The sequence below is a fragment of the Pseudorasbora parva genome, chromosome 6 (genome assembly GCF_024679245.1).
Source record: "Pseudorasbora parva isolate DD20220531a chromosome 6, ASM2467924v1, whole genome shotgun sequence".
NCBI classification, from domain to species: Eukaryota; Metazoa; Chordata; class Actinopteri; order Cypriniformes; family Gobionidae; genus Pseudorasbora; species Pseudorasbora parva.
In genome coordinates this window covers 23,910,950-23,927,019 of record NC_090177.1, presented here as the reverse complement: position 1 = coordinate 23,927,019, position 16,070 = coordinate 23,910,950, and the positions used below count along the sequence as shown (strand labels likewise).

The following is a 16,070-nucleotide window of genomic DNA, read 5'->3' as shown; positions in this document are numbered from 1 at the left end:
ATAAGTTCCTGTAGAGATAGCAATACACATTCTCCTCTTTTTTTTGCCAAATAAATGAAAGCATGTCATCAATGTCTTTCTCTTGCTGTATCAAAATCTCACCTAGCTTTCCTCAGAGATAGTCAAGTTCAGTTTGTGCATGATTACATGATATAACAATTGTGTTAATACTGTATCCTGAATTGTGGATAAGTAAGCTATATATCATATTATGCTGAAGTAAATTTCTGGAGTGTTAACAAGTAAAAGCAAAAACAACAGCAACAACCGTACAGAACTTAAAAACCGTGACCCTAAAGCCGTGATACGAACCGAACCGTGGCTTTTGTGAACCGTGCCACCCCTAATGTGTACCTAAAGCAGTTTTCATCAATTTTATTTATTGCTTTTGGTATTTATTCAAGTGTATTTTTTGTTAACAGACTGAGAGTCCATTGCTTTTCTTGTTTTTTGGTTGTTTTGTTAATTTATTGTGGATATTTAAAATGTTTTCCGTATCAGAGCATGGGCGTAGATTACGCGGGGGACGCGGGGGACGTGTCCCCCTCACTTTTAATAAAATGTATTTTCGTCCCCCGCACTTTTAATGGGTCTCACCGATCCTAGTCGACCCGCTCCGAGCGGGATTCGAACCGGTGTTACCCTGTGCGGGGGCGGACAAGTTAAAAGGAACGCTAACGACAGCCTTCTCTAAACTCGGTTGATAGCTCACTTCTTGAGGTCAGGGGCAAGTGTATTTACATAGAAACCAATGTGAATACATCAAGATTTAAACTCAGAGACAAAAAATTATCTATGCATGACCTGTAATTTTTTCCGAATCTTAATATGAGGAGGGCGCTCTCACAGAAAGTCCAAAAGTGGATTCGTAATACCCTGTCAAGCTGGAGCTGCAGCTGAAGGAAAACAATCGTTATGAGTGATGAAACGTGACGACGACAATCAGACGATTGCGACAATATATGCTTTATGTGTGTTTTTTAAGTCATCTCAATGTAGGCTATTTATTGACAATAAAGTATCATATGAATAATGCAGCTTTTTAATGTTTAGTATTCTGCTCACCACGGCTGCATTTATGTAATCGAAAATAGTTAAAACAGTAATATTTTGAACATTATTACACATTAAAACCGCTTTTTTTCCTATGTGAATATACAGTAATTTATTCCTGTGATCAAAGCTGAATTTATCATCATTACTCCAGTCTTCAGTGTCACATGATCCTTCACTAATCATTCTCAGATGAGGATTTCATAATCAAGAAACATTTATGATTATTATCTGTGTTGAAAACAGTTCCCAAAATGTTGTGGAAACCATGATAGCCTACATGTTATTTTTCACAATTCTTTAATGAATAGAATGTTCAATGGACAGCATTTATTTGCATTTATTAAATAAATTATCTAATTTGTAATATTAAAAATATCACTTGTGATCAATTTAATGCATGTCTGATCAATAAAAGTATTAATTTCTCTCTTTTTTAATTTTACCACAAATGTTTAGAAAATTAAGCATCACCATGAGCAGCACAACTGATAATAATCCTAAATGTGTGTTGATCATCAGATCCTCATATGGGAATGATTAAGGATCACTGAAGACTGGAGTAATGATGATAAATTCAGCTTTGATCACAGGAATAAATTACATTTTACTATATATTCACATAGAGAACAGATGAGTTACATCAGAATATATATATATATATATATATATATATATATATATATATATATATATATATATATATATATATATATATATATATATATATATATATATTACATTGCATAAAATCTATGGAGTCTTAATGCAGAAGTGTTTGTTGTATATAAACCAATCATAAAATTGGCAAAAAAAATAGGAGAATAGGAGAATAATATTATAGATATCAATTATTGGTTATTGTTCACCATTGTATTTGATATCTTGCCCAATTAAAAGCAAGAGATGCGATAAATTATATTGGTCCAAAAAAAAAAAAAAAAAAAATGGTATTAAGACATTTCTGTCCCCCTCACTTCTGAAAAGATGGCTACGCCCCTGTATCAGAGTCTTTAGAGATAAAAGTTTATTGATCTTTAAAAAAGGTGTACCTGCATTATTATGCCATTATCATTATTTTAGATGAAAATGGGTTTAGAACGAAAAATCTTATCATTTATCGCAATAATTTCTTGACCAATTTATTGTCCAGCAAAATGTGTTATCGTGTGCTGTTTTTGCCTTTTAAACTCTGGTGTCAATTAAAAATGTTTCTTTGATGGTCAGTGAAAATCACTTTATCAGTCTTTTTATTCAGCAAGTTCATCCGTGTGTGTTCATTGCACTGCACTGCCATTCAGCTCAGTGGTATCATAATTTTCCTGTTAGACATCAAACATGGAACTCAACTCAAGAACTCAAGGTCTTATATTGACGTTCTGTAGCCTACATGTTGCCACATAAGAACGAAATACGTTCTCAGGACCAGCAGCGTAAAACAAGATAATTATCATACAGTAGGCTACATAGAATAATTAAAACATAATTTAACAGACTACAAAATTTTAAAGTAACATAGTAGATATATGTACAGTATAGTTATAAGGTAGTCTTTGTTTTTATTTAGGCCTTACTTAAAACGGTCAAGGGCCTCCAACCAAATTTTGCTTAGGGCCCCCAAAGGTATAGGGCCGGCTCTGCCTGTATATATATATATATATATATATATATATATATATATATATATATATATATATATATATATATATATATATATATATATATATATATATATATAAAACTTGTTTGTGTATTATATAGTTTGTATTATAGTGTAAAATTGTTAGCAATTAAAGAGCAAATCTATGACGTGTGTACAGTTTCCCTCTCAGCTCTGAGGTCTGAGCAGCACACTTCTGTCTTGGCACACTCTCCTTACACACACTTAAGACATTTACAGCTGTCTGGCCTGCTGTCTGCTGCTGCTGGCTGACTCTCACGCCACACTCCACTCTCAGCAGTGTGAACCTGGGAGCGCTGGGGCACCACGGCTTCCCACACTTATTCATTAATGACGCTGATCCGACTGATAAAAGAACGCGTGGCTCATTGCACAATGTCAGAGTGACCCAGCACTCACTGTTCTCACAGCACCCCTAGGCCGCCAGGGTCGCCATCTGGAGCCATCATTCAATTACCAGCCTTAAACAACAGCATCCCAGCTCTAGTGTCTCTATAGGCCGTGTCAGATAACATCATCCGCTTATTCAAACACAATTTTGTACTAAATTGTTGTAATGTAGAAATGAAACGCAATATAACACGTTCATGCTTTTATTAGCATTTATTAACTTTTGTGAATAAGCAAAATACATATATTTTTAAATTATGTTTATAAATAAATAAAAATAAGAAAGAATTCATGTTTAATGTGATTGTAAATTCAATAAATAAATATGTGTATACAAATAGTAAATAAATTGGTTTAATTTCTGCATATTGATCTTTTTTATCACCTACTTGTTTGAGTTATGAGCAAAAGAATCCATCATATTTGATAAATATGTATACAAATAAATATGTATATTAATAAATAAAATAGGAATACATTTGTTTAATGTGTATTTAGCAAATACATATGTAAATAACTGAATAAATGCCAAATGTCTGAACCTTAATCTCTTTACTAACTTGTGCTTGTTTAAAAAAAAATCCTCATTTTATATTTAATATATATTTATATTAATAAATATGAATATTAAATAATAAATGTATTTATAAATCTATTTAATAATTAAAAATGTATATAAATAAACAAATAATAGAGATGAATTTATATTAAATATAAACTCATCTCTTTGTTTGCTTGTTTTATAAAAAAAGGTAATTTTATAAAATATTTATAATAACAAATGAGGAATAAATTGATATAATAAATAAAACTGATACAATAAATAAAAAAGATATGTTAAATAACACATTCGTCTTTTTGTAACTGTTTACACTGCTTGTTTTAGATCTATGAGCAATATAATCCATCATTGTATATTTCATAAATATATGTATCTCAAATAAATAATAAATAAATAAAGGAGAATTTTTTATTAATTTATTATTATATTAAATATAGCCTTTATATTAAATATAGAGTTTATATTTAAATCAAAATGAATGCTGCCATAAGGGGAAAATTTGTATTGGTCCAGATATGGATCTTTGTTTTAATATCAAATACTGCAGTTTTGATGCATAGATATAATAATTAAAACTGATACAATAAATAAAAAATTATATGTTAAATAACACATTCGTCTTTTTGTAACTATTTACACTGCTTGTTTTAGATCTATGAGCAATATAATCCATCATTGTATATTTCATAAATATATGTATCAAATAAATAATAAATAAAGGAGAATTTTTTATTAATTTATTATTATATTAAATATAGCCTATATTTGTGTATAGGTATGTCTATACATTAATCTCTTTGTTATCAACTTTTAAGTTGAGTTTCATTTGTTTTAGAGTTAAACAAATCCATCATTAAGTATATAAGCATAAATATTAAATAATAAATTAATTGGAAATAAATTGATCTTTAATGTATAAAATAAGTAAAGTTGATGTTAAATGTCTAAAGTTCTCTTTGCTGTCAACTTTCAGGCTGAGTTTTGCTTTTCGGACAGATGTTTAAGTGCACATTCCCACCACATATTATTGGCTGACAACATGAATGAGGCCAATTCTAATTCACAGGCTCAACGCTGCTCTTTTAGCAATGTCTCAATCCTTGATTGACAGCCCAAATAAAACAAGAGTTCCCTCCCACCTGCTCAGTTGGTTCTCAGGGCCTTGGCATTATTTATTTAAACAATTCACCCTTGCACTATTGTCGTACTGCAGTTTCCTGATTGGTTAAAAAGTGTGAGAACTTACATATCATTAAATTTAGCCAGGCTGTGTATAAATTCAAGCCAAAGGGAAGAGAAAAGTCAATGTATCTCGCTTCTCGACAGTAAACATTGAGGAACGACCCCATCCTTCACCATGAGAGATCTGCAGAAAATGTAAGTTAACAGTCATAAGTCATGACATAAAGTCTGTAACATTTATAATTACATTTTTAACCTGAATGTAACTGATGTAAATGTTTCCTTGTCTTTTAGGTGTAAAATGATGAGTCTGGAGAGGAAATGCTCAGATGGTGTAGAGCAGATGATGGGTGTTCTGGAGCAGCGGTTGCACAATGGCGTCTCTCCCACTGACCTTTGGGAAAAAACTGTCTCTTTCTTCACCCCAAAGAAGACCTTGCTCTTCCACAATGGATACTCCAAGTATTCGAGGGACACACTTCGCTTATTCCCAGACTCGGCAGAAGATGTGGCTCCTATGTGTATTCAGCAGTGACGAGAACCTGTGCCATGAAAGAGATGGTTATGCATTTGCCAAATCGTGCCAGAAGTGTTGAACTGAACTCACCCTGTCTTGAAATCGAAGCATTCATCGCTGATCTTTTTTTTTTTTTCCCACAGCAGCATAATGCAGAAAAGTCTTTTGTAAAGACAAAATGTAAATCAAAATGAACGCTGCCATAAGGGAAAAATTTGTATTGGTCCAGATATGGATCTTTGTTGTAATATCAAATGCTGCAGTTTTGATGCAATTTATATATATATATATATATATATATATATATATATATATATATATATATATATATATATATATATATATATATATATATATATATATATATTCAGTATTCAACGTGAATGTTAAATGATAAACTTGAAACTAAGACTATATTCCTTAATAAAAAGGAATGTCTTGTATGTTGTTTATGCAAAAGATTATGTTAGTCTTGAATAATACAGAGTAATCAAATTAAAAAAAGATGATTTACTTAAATAAATGTATGTCTGATGAAAATAAAGTATTTCTTATAAATCCATCTCATATGTATTACTTTTATAGACTATAATTCTCATGGTAACACTTTACAATAAGGTTTCATTTGTAGTTAAGATTAACAGTCATACTTCTACAGCATTTATTTATGTTAATCTCAACATTTACTACATCTTAATTCCAAGAGTTTTACCTGTTATTGATGTAAGATGAACATGACCATTCGTATAGGCTAACAAAGGTTAATAATGCTCATACACGCTACCCTTCACACAAATATTATTTTATCAAACAATATATTATTGAGGGGCAAACTCCACAGGGACCACTTCTTAAGTAAAATAGTGTGTTTAATTTTTTACTTCCCACTGTTGTAGTCATGCTGAGTGTCAAAAACGTATCTATATGGTCAAAACTATAGTAGCACACAAGCTGTTGTGTACTGCCATCTTGAGGTCCCCAAGAGTCACTACAATAACATTATATTGCGCTTAAAAGGCCTTTACGGTCATTCTTTCAGTAATGAATTACATATCATGCAAATAATATCATATTTGAAAATTAACAACGGTGACATTTCAGAAAAAAATTACATACTGTGTTTATTATTACACTAAATACAAAATGACAATTATTATGTGCCAGGGAGCAATTAAATAATATACTTTTTTTTTAAGATTTACAGTTTTCACAGCTTTCTTATTGGAAGAATCAGAAATCGGAAAGGCTGTAGAGTTTTCCATCTTCAAGATTGAAGGCTTACTCTTTTCAAACTAGCATTTGTCTGTGTATTAAATATTTGTCCATGAACAAAATAAGATTGAATAAGTAAAAAACATCAGAATGTCATCTTTCATGGTGTGTGTATCACTGGATACTGTCGGTCGCTGAACATTTCTAAAGCGTCGCGATGGTTGGAAGATTGGAATTCCCACTGTTCTGTAAAGCCCGCCTTCTTTGATTTGATTGGCCATCTCAATCATTTTGAAATTGACGAGCGCAGATATATGGCAAACCAGCCTAAAATTTAACTTTAAAAACGTTTATGATCCTAACAATTTGGCCATTGGGGAATATAATAATTTGCATTTACTAGCCTATATTTAGGGAATCTTTAATTTACAACGACATGTTTGTTTTAGTGGCCTTGAAATTAAGCTCATAACCTCCTAAATCATTAGTTTGATGTTCATTGCGATTTAGACTGCGTGAAGCTCAACAGATCTCTGAGCCCAAATTGGTACATCTCAGGCAGCTTTGTCTGATGCACTTACATAAAAAATAATATAAAAAGCTGGCTGGCAGGAGGGGTGGTTGATTTATTGCCTCCTGCTGAGGGGCAGCCCGCGTGTGTCCCCCTGGAGATGTGTGCAACTAATTCCACTGCTGTTCCACTGGACCCCAAAACCTCCAAATCCACATTACTGCTGTCATCCACCAATCACTCTCTGGGCTTCTGGCCTGGTTTCTTTATATGATCAAACCCCTGGGAGATGTACTGGGAATGAACCCCCTCCCAGTTTAATCACACTTACAAGAATGCAATGCACCGGGTCAAAACAGAGCAGCAATGTAGTTCAGAAAATCTTTCAGTGCATGACTGCACAGTGACATTATGTTTCAGTATCTCACGGTGTCACATAATTAACCTGTGCAGAACATAAAGCGTTTTCAGAGACCAGGACAATGCATTTTTAAATTTCACAGATCAGTGACATATAGGCCTAGTTTATTTAGATATTATAGGCTTGTAGATGCACACAATTTTTTGTGTTAATTAATTTCTATTCTAATTTCTATGAATTATTACACTGCTTTCTGTAGCCTGATTGCATTAAACGCTCAAATGTGTTTTTATTGTGTCAGATAAAGTAAATATAGCAGCGTTGTTCATCAGAACATACCGGATATACTTGTATATCTCGTGTATTACTCCGTGGTCTCGTTCTTTCTGTAATGAATATAGCGACTCAAATTAATTTATTTAAATGGCATTGTAGGCTACATGTAAAACATAGTGGGCATATTTATTTTAGTAGGCTACATGTTAACATAAAACAAAATAAATTATTAGAATATCGCAAGAACTATTCATTAAAAGAAGCAAAGAGAGGAGAATGCACTTAAAATAGGAGAAAGGGTTAACTAATGCTGTCTATCGCCTATAAAAGTATCTTGGGGATTAGCAAGTATTTTATTAGCATATTTTAATGTTGGATTTTGCTATTTTATAAGTAGCCTAAAATAGGCCTACTATTATTTTATAGTAAAATAATAGCCTAACTGATATGATAAAACATTGAACTATTTAAAGGTGCACTATGCAACTTTCCATCCACTGGAGGGCGCCTATTCAAAACAAAGGCGTAGTTTGATGACGTGTGAGCGCAGTGTCCTGGGACATGTGGTCCTTACCTCACAGCCGATGGAAAATAGGACTCGGGCAGAAATCACGCCTGCGGTTATTAACGTAATTGTAGTGTGAAGCAGAGCAGGACCGAGTGTTGTGGAGCTGAGCACCGCTGCTGGAGCGATTGTTATACAAACACATGGCTAGCGAACACCGGGACTTTTAATATGACGGGACGGGACACATTCGCCGGGCGCTCACACTAATCCGCTCTTCCGGTTATGATTATGAGGTAATGCAGCTCTGTTTATCATATTAGATACATTTAAGTGTGTTGAAAATGATGTAATGACGTTATTCCGTGCGTTCACTTGTTCACACTGCTAAGAGTAAAGCACTCCAGCCAAATAAAACCCGAAACCGAGGGTAGCGCGATATGACGCAATTGACAGGCGACTTCCTCAAACGCTATGTTGAAACGTCCCGGTGCAATTTTCTCACTATTTACAAATAGTTGAAAACATTTGGGATATTGTAGGTACTCAACTGAACAAAATATATAACGCCTAGTGGTTTTTGGATATTTTACTGCAAAAATACTAGTGCACCTTTAAATGTTTCTATAGCCTATGGCAAGCCTAACTATACCTACATCCTGCTGGGGTTTTATTTACGATAATGACCAGCGGCTACTAACAGCCTACATAGGCTAAGCTACACATTTTGAATAAAATCTGATAAAAGATAGACTATTGAACATTACTAGGCCTGTGGGGTGTAGGCAAATAACACGAATAGCATATGTTAGTTCACTGGGTAACAATTAAACCAAAACATATCCCAAAACCTACACCACTAAACCCAGTCACACCTAGACCATTGGTTCAGTCAGCAAGATGAGAGCGCTTCTTTGTTTAGGTAGTCTATTTAGGTTAGGCGACGCCCGTGACTGGAAATCTTCAGTGAGAGCTCGAGACTGCGCTTCTTCTCACAATCGCGCGCGCGCTCTCCTCTAAACTCACACGCGCTCATTGTGGACTGCAACCAGAAATAACGTAGCCTACCACACACCGGAGAACAGGTGACCACTTTCTTCATTCTTTTCTCTTTAATGTTTGTAATGTTCTTCTTTAGTCGTTATTAAGCTGTTTTTTTAAGTACAGCAGAACAATTCTGCCGTGTTAAAACTATTATGATTAGCTAGATGTTAATTCATGGTTGTAGTGTAGGATATGCCTTCACTGTGTCATTATGTTAACGGTATTGCTGCAGCAATCGTTAAAAAGCCCATTTATTAGGCTACTAGATAATTATTTGGCATGATGTGCACATTACAGGTGCTTTGAATACTTTTGCTATACTCAAGTAGGAAAAGTGGAGTCTCTGTACAAGGAAGAACAAACCCAGATTCCCCATTGAATTAATCATGTCACTGTTTACACAGACTAATGAGAAAAAAGGGTTGAAGCTTTGATATTTTTAGGCTCCTGCGCTGCATTGGCGTACACAGCAAGGGGTCTCGAAATTAATTCAGATAATATGAACACTGATCAGCTGCATATGCAGAATTTGAATAATTAAGTGCATAGGATACAGAGAGACAGATATTATTTGTTTCATTTTCTGGCAAATTACCATTATGCTGCGCTTCAAAGAGAAATGTGTTATTGCAACAACTTTCAAATGATTGCATTTTCTTCTTATGGTATATTGGTTATGTAAAAACTAATGCTTTAAATATACTTTATCAGTGTTTTGGTGCATTCTGTAATTTGTAATACTTTCATAAAAATACATCAATCTTTTATTTAAAACGTATTTGCGTGCCATGCTGTCATATAATAGCTTGATGGTTTTACACCAACATCTAAAAAAGTTAAACTAAACTGAATAATATATTCCAGTAAACCTTTTAACATCCTCAGGCTTTATCTATAGCATCCTCTTGGTTAAATCTCCAAGTTTTTTAGTTCATATAGGCTATGTAAATGCAGCCGCAGTTGGGAGATGCTGGATTTGTCACAACTCTAGTCTTGTCAGTACATGAAAGCTAAATGCGCTTGTTTAATTAGTCACACTCATCTGCTCAGTGTGTGTAATCCATTTTCTGAGGATAAAAATCCCTGGGCTTGGATCAGTTCTCTTCAGTCCTCATCTCTAAGATGCTTAAAAAAATTACAGTTCCAGCGAATGCGCTTATATGTCTGTCTGAATGTTATATTGTAATTAGTAAGATAGGGAATATAACATTTCTAAAGTCGCCCAGACACCATTGCTCATGCAGTTTTTGCGCAACATATATTCAATACTGTCAAGTTGTCTAAAAGACCCAATGTAGAGCGTGGCATGACTCCGAAAGCATTTCAAATGTTCACATAAAGAAGAGCAACATAACATCAATGGTCTGTCAGGCTGCTTTGCTTTGGTTAATTTTATGGTGAGCATTGAGCCCTACAAGCTTTAGACCAGGTGGTTTCTTGAAGATCTAAAGTGTGAATATTGAGGGATTTTTCTGTAAAGCCTGTAACTCAGTCTAAGTTACTGTGACACATTGCTTCAGTTGAATAGATGCACGCTCTGATTTTACAGAGTTAGACGCAATTCTGGGTCAACATATTTTGTTGATCCTGGAATAACGTTCCTGTTCAAAAATGTAATCCCAACCATATTTCTACCCCTAAACTTAGCCCTACCCATAACTTTCCTTAAAATCTGAGTGAATTGATTTATAACACTGACATAGAAGCACGTAACCTTGGTTGTAAGTATGTGTATATATATATAAATATATATATATATATATATATATATATATATATATATATATATATATATATATATATATATATATATATATAATATATATATACATATAAATATATACAGCGAGAGAGAGAGAGAGAGAGAGAGAGAGAGAGAGAATATGCCTTGTGATTATTTATTACTGTATTATTTTACTGTATTATATGCTTCATCTTTTCTACTCTTATAGAATGGTGGCTTTATGCTGGTATTTTGGCTCATTTCTCCTCCTTGACTTCTTTATCATGACATTGAGCACCCAAATGGGCCACAATTCAGCCATGGAAATCTTCAGCGACAATGTCATTATCCCGCCTAGGCCAGAGGCATCCATACATCAACACAGTCACCACACGAAGCACAGAGGTCGCAAGGAGAGGGTGGCAGCAGATCGACTCAGAGAGAGGCCCCATATTACTGTGTTCCACACCCAAAATGAAGGGCCAGACCTGGAGGGCCTCAGTCCCGTCCGCTTAGAGATAGAGCCAAGAGATAAAAGACGAGTAATGACCTCGAGAAAGAGGACCTTCAAGGGGTTTGATTCCTTAATTCCAGAGCAAATGAATATTTCTCCTGGCGCTGGCACTCCAGAGAAGGCAATGAGACGTCCCACTGGTCGCAAAGTGTTTGGAGGGCACATCATTAGGGCTCCTCACGATGAAGGTAAAAAGAAACTTTCCAAAGTAAAACTCAATTATAACTGTCCTGCCATTTTGTAATTATCTACTTGGTATTTTCTTCGCATAGAATCTTTGGCATCAGGGAAGGAACGGAGGGTTTCTTTTGATCAAAGGCTCAATAAAAACTCCTTTGGGATTCCCACAGAGCCAGTGTTCCCTGCAGCCACTGCTGGCTCCTTCATATTACCCATAACCGCGGCAGTCAGTGGGGATCTCTTCACAAAGCCAAACCCCTCCAGTAAACCACAGGTAACCATCATCTAGCTGTTTGGTATTTTCAATCACACTGATTAAAAAATATCTCTGCTTTTCATCTATCAGTGTCTAAAAACAGGCTTAATAAAAATTGAATCCCAATGACCTCTTTATAAGGAATAATAGTTTCAAGCCATCAATTTAATCCACACATTAAATAGTTTCTTGTTCATCGGCTCAAAATCAATATAGCACACCACCATAATTTGTACTGTTGAACCTTAAAGGATTACAATTGTCCACAGTGATTTACGTTCATATGAAAAAGTTAAATTGCATTGCCTTATATGTGACAAGAATACCAAACATGTTGTTTTGTACTTCAGGTCAGAAGTGTTTCAGGTGGGGATGTGACGCCCACTTTCAACATGGCATTCTTTGACTGGACTGATTATGAATATATGAGGCCTGCAGACAAAAAGCGATTTTCTAAGCAAGGTAGACCATATTTCACTTACAAATACAGATGCATTGTTTCTTTTTTTGGGAATTTTAAAGTTAGATTTGCAATTTTTAAGTATGCTTGTTTTTGAAATGGTGACCTGAGATAATTTGTGCATGTTTTGCAATATATGTAGCCTGATGTGGTCATACTCAATTCTAGTCAGAATTTGAGTCTGAAACTGCTCCATTGGGCTGTAATTATGAGGCGTGTTTCAACCGAACCAGAAAAGACATCAATTGGATAGACCTACACAACCAGTCAACAAAACTTGGCAACCCTGTCTGCACGCGTGCTGGAATAAGCGATCTTTGCCGGTGTTGTAAAAAAAAGAATTTAATGATACACAGAGTACTTGCAACATGATCTTCATTTCAGAGAGAAATAGTGAAGGTGGAAAAAAAAACAAAAAAACAATATATATATATATATATATATATATATATATATATATATACACACACACACACACACAAACAAGCTCTCTGTTTAGGATTTGAACATATTCAATCCACGTGCCTGTGATGGCGTTATGATTACATCACTGTTTATCATCTGTCCATCATCGTCCTACCCTGACAATTTCATTGGTCCGAACAGTTTCTGTTCGGGCATAATGACTCCTCTATGGATCAAGTCCAGACCGAACTGCCCGAGCTCAAATGTTGTGGGCGGGGCTGAGTTCGGCTGGCATCCAGGCTACAATATATGCTAAATTGTTTACCAAATTAATGTGTATTTGCTTTACATTTGGGACCAAAAGAATGAACTATTTAGAACTTTTAGGCAAATTCTTCCAAGTTTTCCCATACCTCATCACCCTGTGTATGGAAAACACCAAATGCCCTAATGTGCAAAATTTAGTTCAGATGTTTTAACTGCAGGTGTCTGTTTTATGTTGGTGAATTACAATTTTTACAAATAACACTTGACCATCCATCACTCTATTTCCATCCAGGATCTGACAAACAGGCCACAGACAGCCCCAGCACTGGACTTGTTACCCTTACATCAGATGAGAGCTGTAAACATCACCTGGATTGTCTGCCAGGTGAGTTTTTCACTTTTGCATTAATAGAAAGAGCCACAGTGTCTATTCTCTAGTGAGCTATAGCAATTTGAGTACTTACATATATAATATAATATAATATAATATAATATAATATAATATAATATAATATAATATAATATAATATAATATAATATAATATAATATAATATAATATAATATATACTTTTATTCGGCAAGACTTTTATATTGCTACAAAAGTTTTCTATTTCAAATAAATGCTGTTCTTTTGAACTTTCTATTAATCAAATAATTGATTTCCACACAAATATTAAGCAGTACAACTGTTTTCAACATGAATAATAATTAATAATCCCAAAAAAATCTATTGAACAGCAATCAGCATATTAGAATGATTTCTGAAGGGACACTGAGAGTAATGATGTTTAAATTTCTGCTTTGCCATCACAGGAATTAATTACATTTTAAAATATATTAAAATAGAAATCATCTATTTTAAATTGTAGTAGTATTTCGCAATATTACTGTTTTACTGTAATTTAGATCTAATAAATGCAGCCTTGCAAAATCTTACTGTCCCCAAACCTCAAAGCCAAATAAATGATCACACCATTTTGTACCTCTTTTATATAAACTGGCAGGGTCCTGCTGCAATCTCAGAAAACATGTGTGTGAACTTCACAACCGTGGCTTCAACAACAAGTGTTATGACAGCTGCATGTGTGAGGAAGGTGAGCAAATGTTTTTGAACTGATTATTACTCATGCTGACAAAGTGGAAATCATCTTTTAAAATATTCCTTGCATCTTCACAGGGCTTCGTTGCTATGCTAAATTGCACAGGCATTACCGCATCACACGCAAAAAGGGACAATGTGTTGATCCTGAGGGTATAAGCTTAAACCGTGGCATGTTCATTATTGTTTAAACAAGACAGAAGAATTTGTCAAATTGTCCTTTCCAAAATGCATGCAATTACATTTTCCACTGTGTTGGAATTTTTTTATTAATCCCTATACATGTTTATGTGTATCATCTGGTTGGTTTCCAGGATTTATTTTTTTCCAAAAATTGTAAAACATTGAAAGCAATATTTTGGGAATGCATAAGACTGATTACATATTTGCATGAGTTTTACAAAACAGATTGTGTATACAGTAGACTATTCCTAGATCAGTTCATACAAATGAATGGTTGGGTGATGTGGAATTTTTCAAAAAAATTGTAGCAAATGTATTAAAAGTTATTGCATGTATAGACAAGTAAACATGTTTTGTATTTTGTCTGGTTTGAGTTGCATTGATCTGTAGTCATCATTACAAGGGAACAGTAGAGAATAGATGAACTTGAGCATGCAAAGTCTTTTTAATGTTGCGACTACAACGCCTGCCAGGTCCCCAGTTTCCAATCAGACGAGCAGCTTTGGAATGGACACACAAAGAAGGACACAAGGGAGATCTTCATCTCACATTATTAAACCATTAAATCTTCCTTTTGGCTCAAATCTGAATTACTCTAACTGCTTTGTGCTACACTGAAATAATGCTTGAACTCTTCATGATGCTTACTATAATGTGGGAGATATTGTGCTTCTTCATCTTAGTTCAGTGCTTTACAAATCTGACACATGGAAGTGTGTTAGGCTATTGCGTATTTACCACTATTCCGACCACCTAAAGTTCCACTTATTACAGTTGTACATTAACATTTAATTCTTTATTTATCGAGTGTGCATGGATGGCTTATTAACAGGACCCTTATTCCACGTATTGAGTGAAACAACTCGGTTTTATTGCTTTATTGGTAAACTGTACAATAGTCTAGTAGTTAATAGCATTGCTTTATAACTGCTGTAAAATGCATTATGAATAGTTACTGAATATTTTACCATTACAGTCACATATCAGGATACACTGATTAATACACAATTACAGTTCAATGCGCTTGAAAACCATAGGTTGAAAACGCTGTCAAGTCAGCGTGAGCTGCGAAGCCACGCGAGACTTCTCAGCGAGATCTTGCTGTTTTCAACATGGCAGGCAGCAAGTTGGTGCTAGAAGGGAGGATAAGTATTATTAGCTTTGTCTCAGGCCTGGCCGTCATTATAATACCTTTACTTGTCAAATTCGGCTCTCACATTGACTGGATATTCGATTACCTCACGGATGTGAATGGGAAAATTGCCATTGCGACGTACATAACAGTTATCAATGGCTTCCTGCTAATCATATACAAGGGACCTTTATACAAGGTAAGACTCAGGAGAGACAGTCTGATTTATGTGTGTCATACAAATAAAGCAATTATTGCATAACTGGAACCCCTGGCATATCTATATGAATGTTTTAATTGAATAAATATAAGATTTATGTAGATATGTTGTTGCAAAGGCAACTATTGGTAATGTCCTGTGTGCAGGTATAATCCTATTACTTTAGTACTCTAATGGGATCTCGTAAGGGTTTCTCTGTCAATATGAATAAGCTCTCGACAGAAGACAGCTTACTGTATGTGGGTTTACACGATCAGGATCTGACTAAAACTTTCCTGCCTTTTTTGCTTAATCAGGTGGCTGTTCGAGCCTGCTTTCTTGGATTTGCCTTTGGAT

At 34.5% G+C, this 16,070-nt stretch overlaps 2 protein-coding genes across 6 annotated transcripts in view; both read left to right on the top strand.

The window, feature by feature from the left end:
* Nucleotides 1-14,925, top strand: part of draxinb (dorsal inhibitory axon guidance protein b) — a 29,610-nt gene extending 14,685 nt beyond the window's left edge. For 3 of the 5 annotated variants that reach the window (XM_067447271.1, XM_067447270.1, XM_067447269.1), the window contains exons 3-8: nt 11,247-11,719; nt 11,804-11,985; nt 12,318-12,429; nt 13,392-13,484; nt 14,105-14,194; nt 14,278-14,925. In XM_067447271.1, coding sequence (XP_067303372.1) covers nt 11,247-11,719; nt 11,804-11,985; nt 12,318-12,429; nt 13,392-13,484; nt 14,105-14,194; nt 14,278-14,390 — 1,063 coding nt within the window. In that variant the 3' untranslated portion in view covers nt 14,391-14,925. Of the gene's footprint in view, nt 1-9,124; nt 9,336-11,246; nt 11,720-11,803; nt 11,986-12,317; nt 12,430-13,391; nt 13,485-14,104; nt 14,195-14,277 lie in introns of those variants that run through there. The other 2 variants (XM_067447273.1, XM_067447274.1) reach the window with 2 other exon arrangements.
* Nucleotides 14,926-15,443: 518 nt separating this feature from the next.
* The window catches only part of icmt (isoprenylcysteine carboxyl methyltransferase), a 5,111-nt gene continuing 4,484 nt past the window's right edge, over nt 15,444-16,070 (top strand). The window contains exons 1-2 of the mRNA XM_067446336.1: nt 15,444-15,713; nt 16,031-16,070. The exon at nt 16,031-16,070 is cut by the window's right edge and continues 49 nt beyond it. Of these exons, the coding sequence (XP_067302437.1) occupies nt 15,495-15,713; nt 16,031-16,070 (259 nt within the window). The 5' untranslated portion in view covers nt 15,444-15,494. The remainder of the gene's footprint in view (nt 15,714-16,030) is intronic.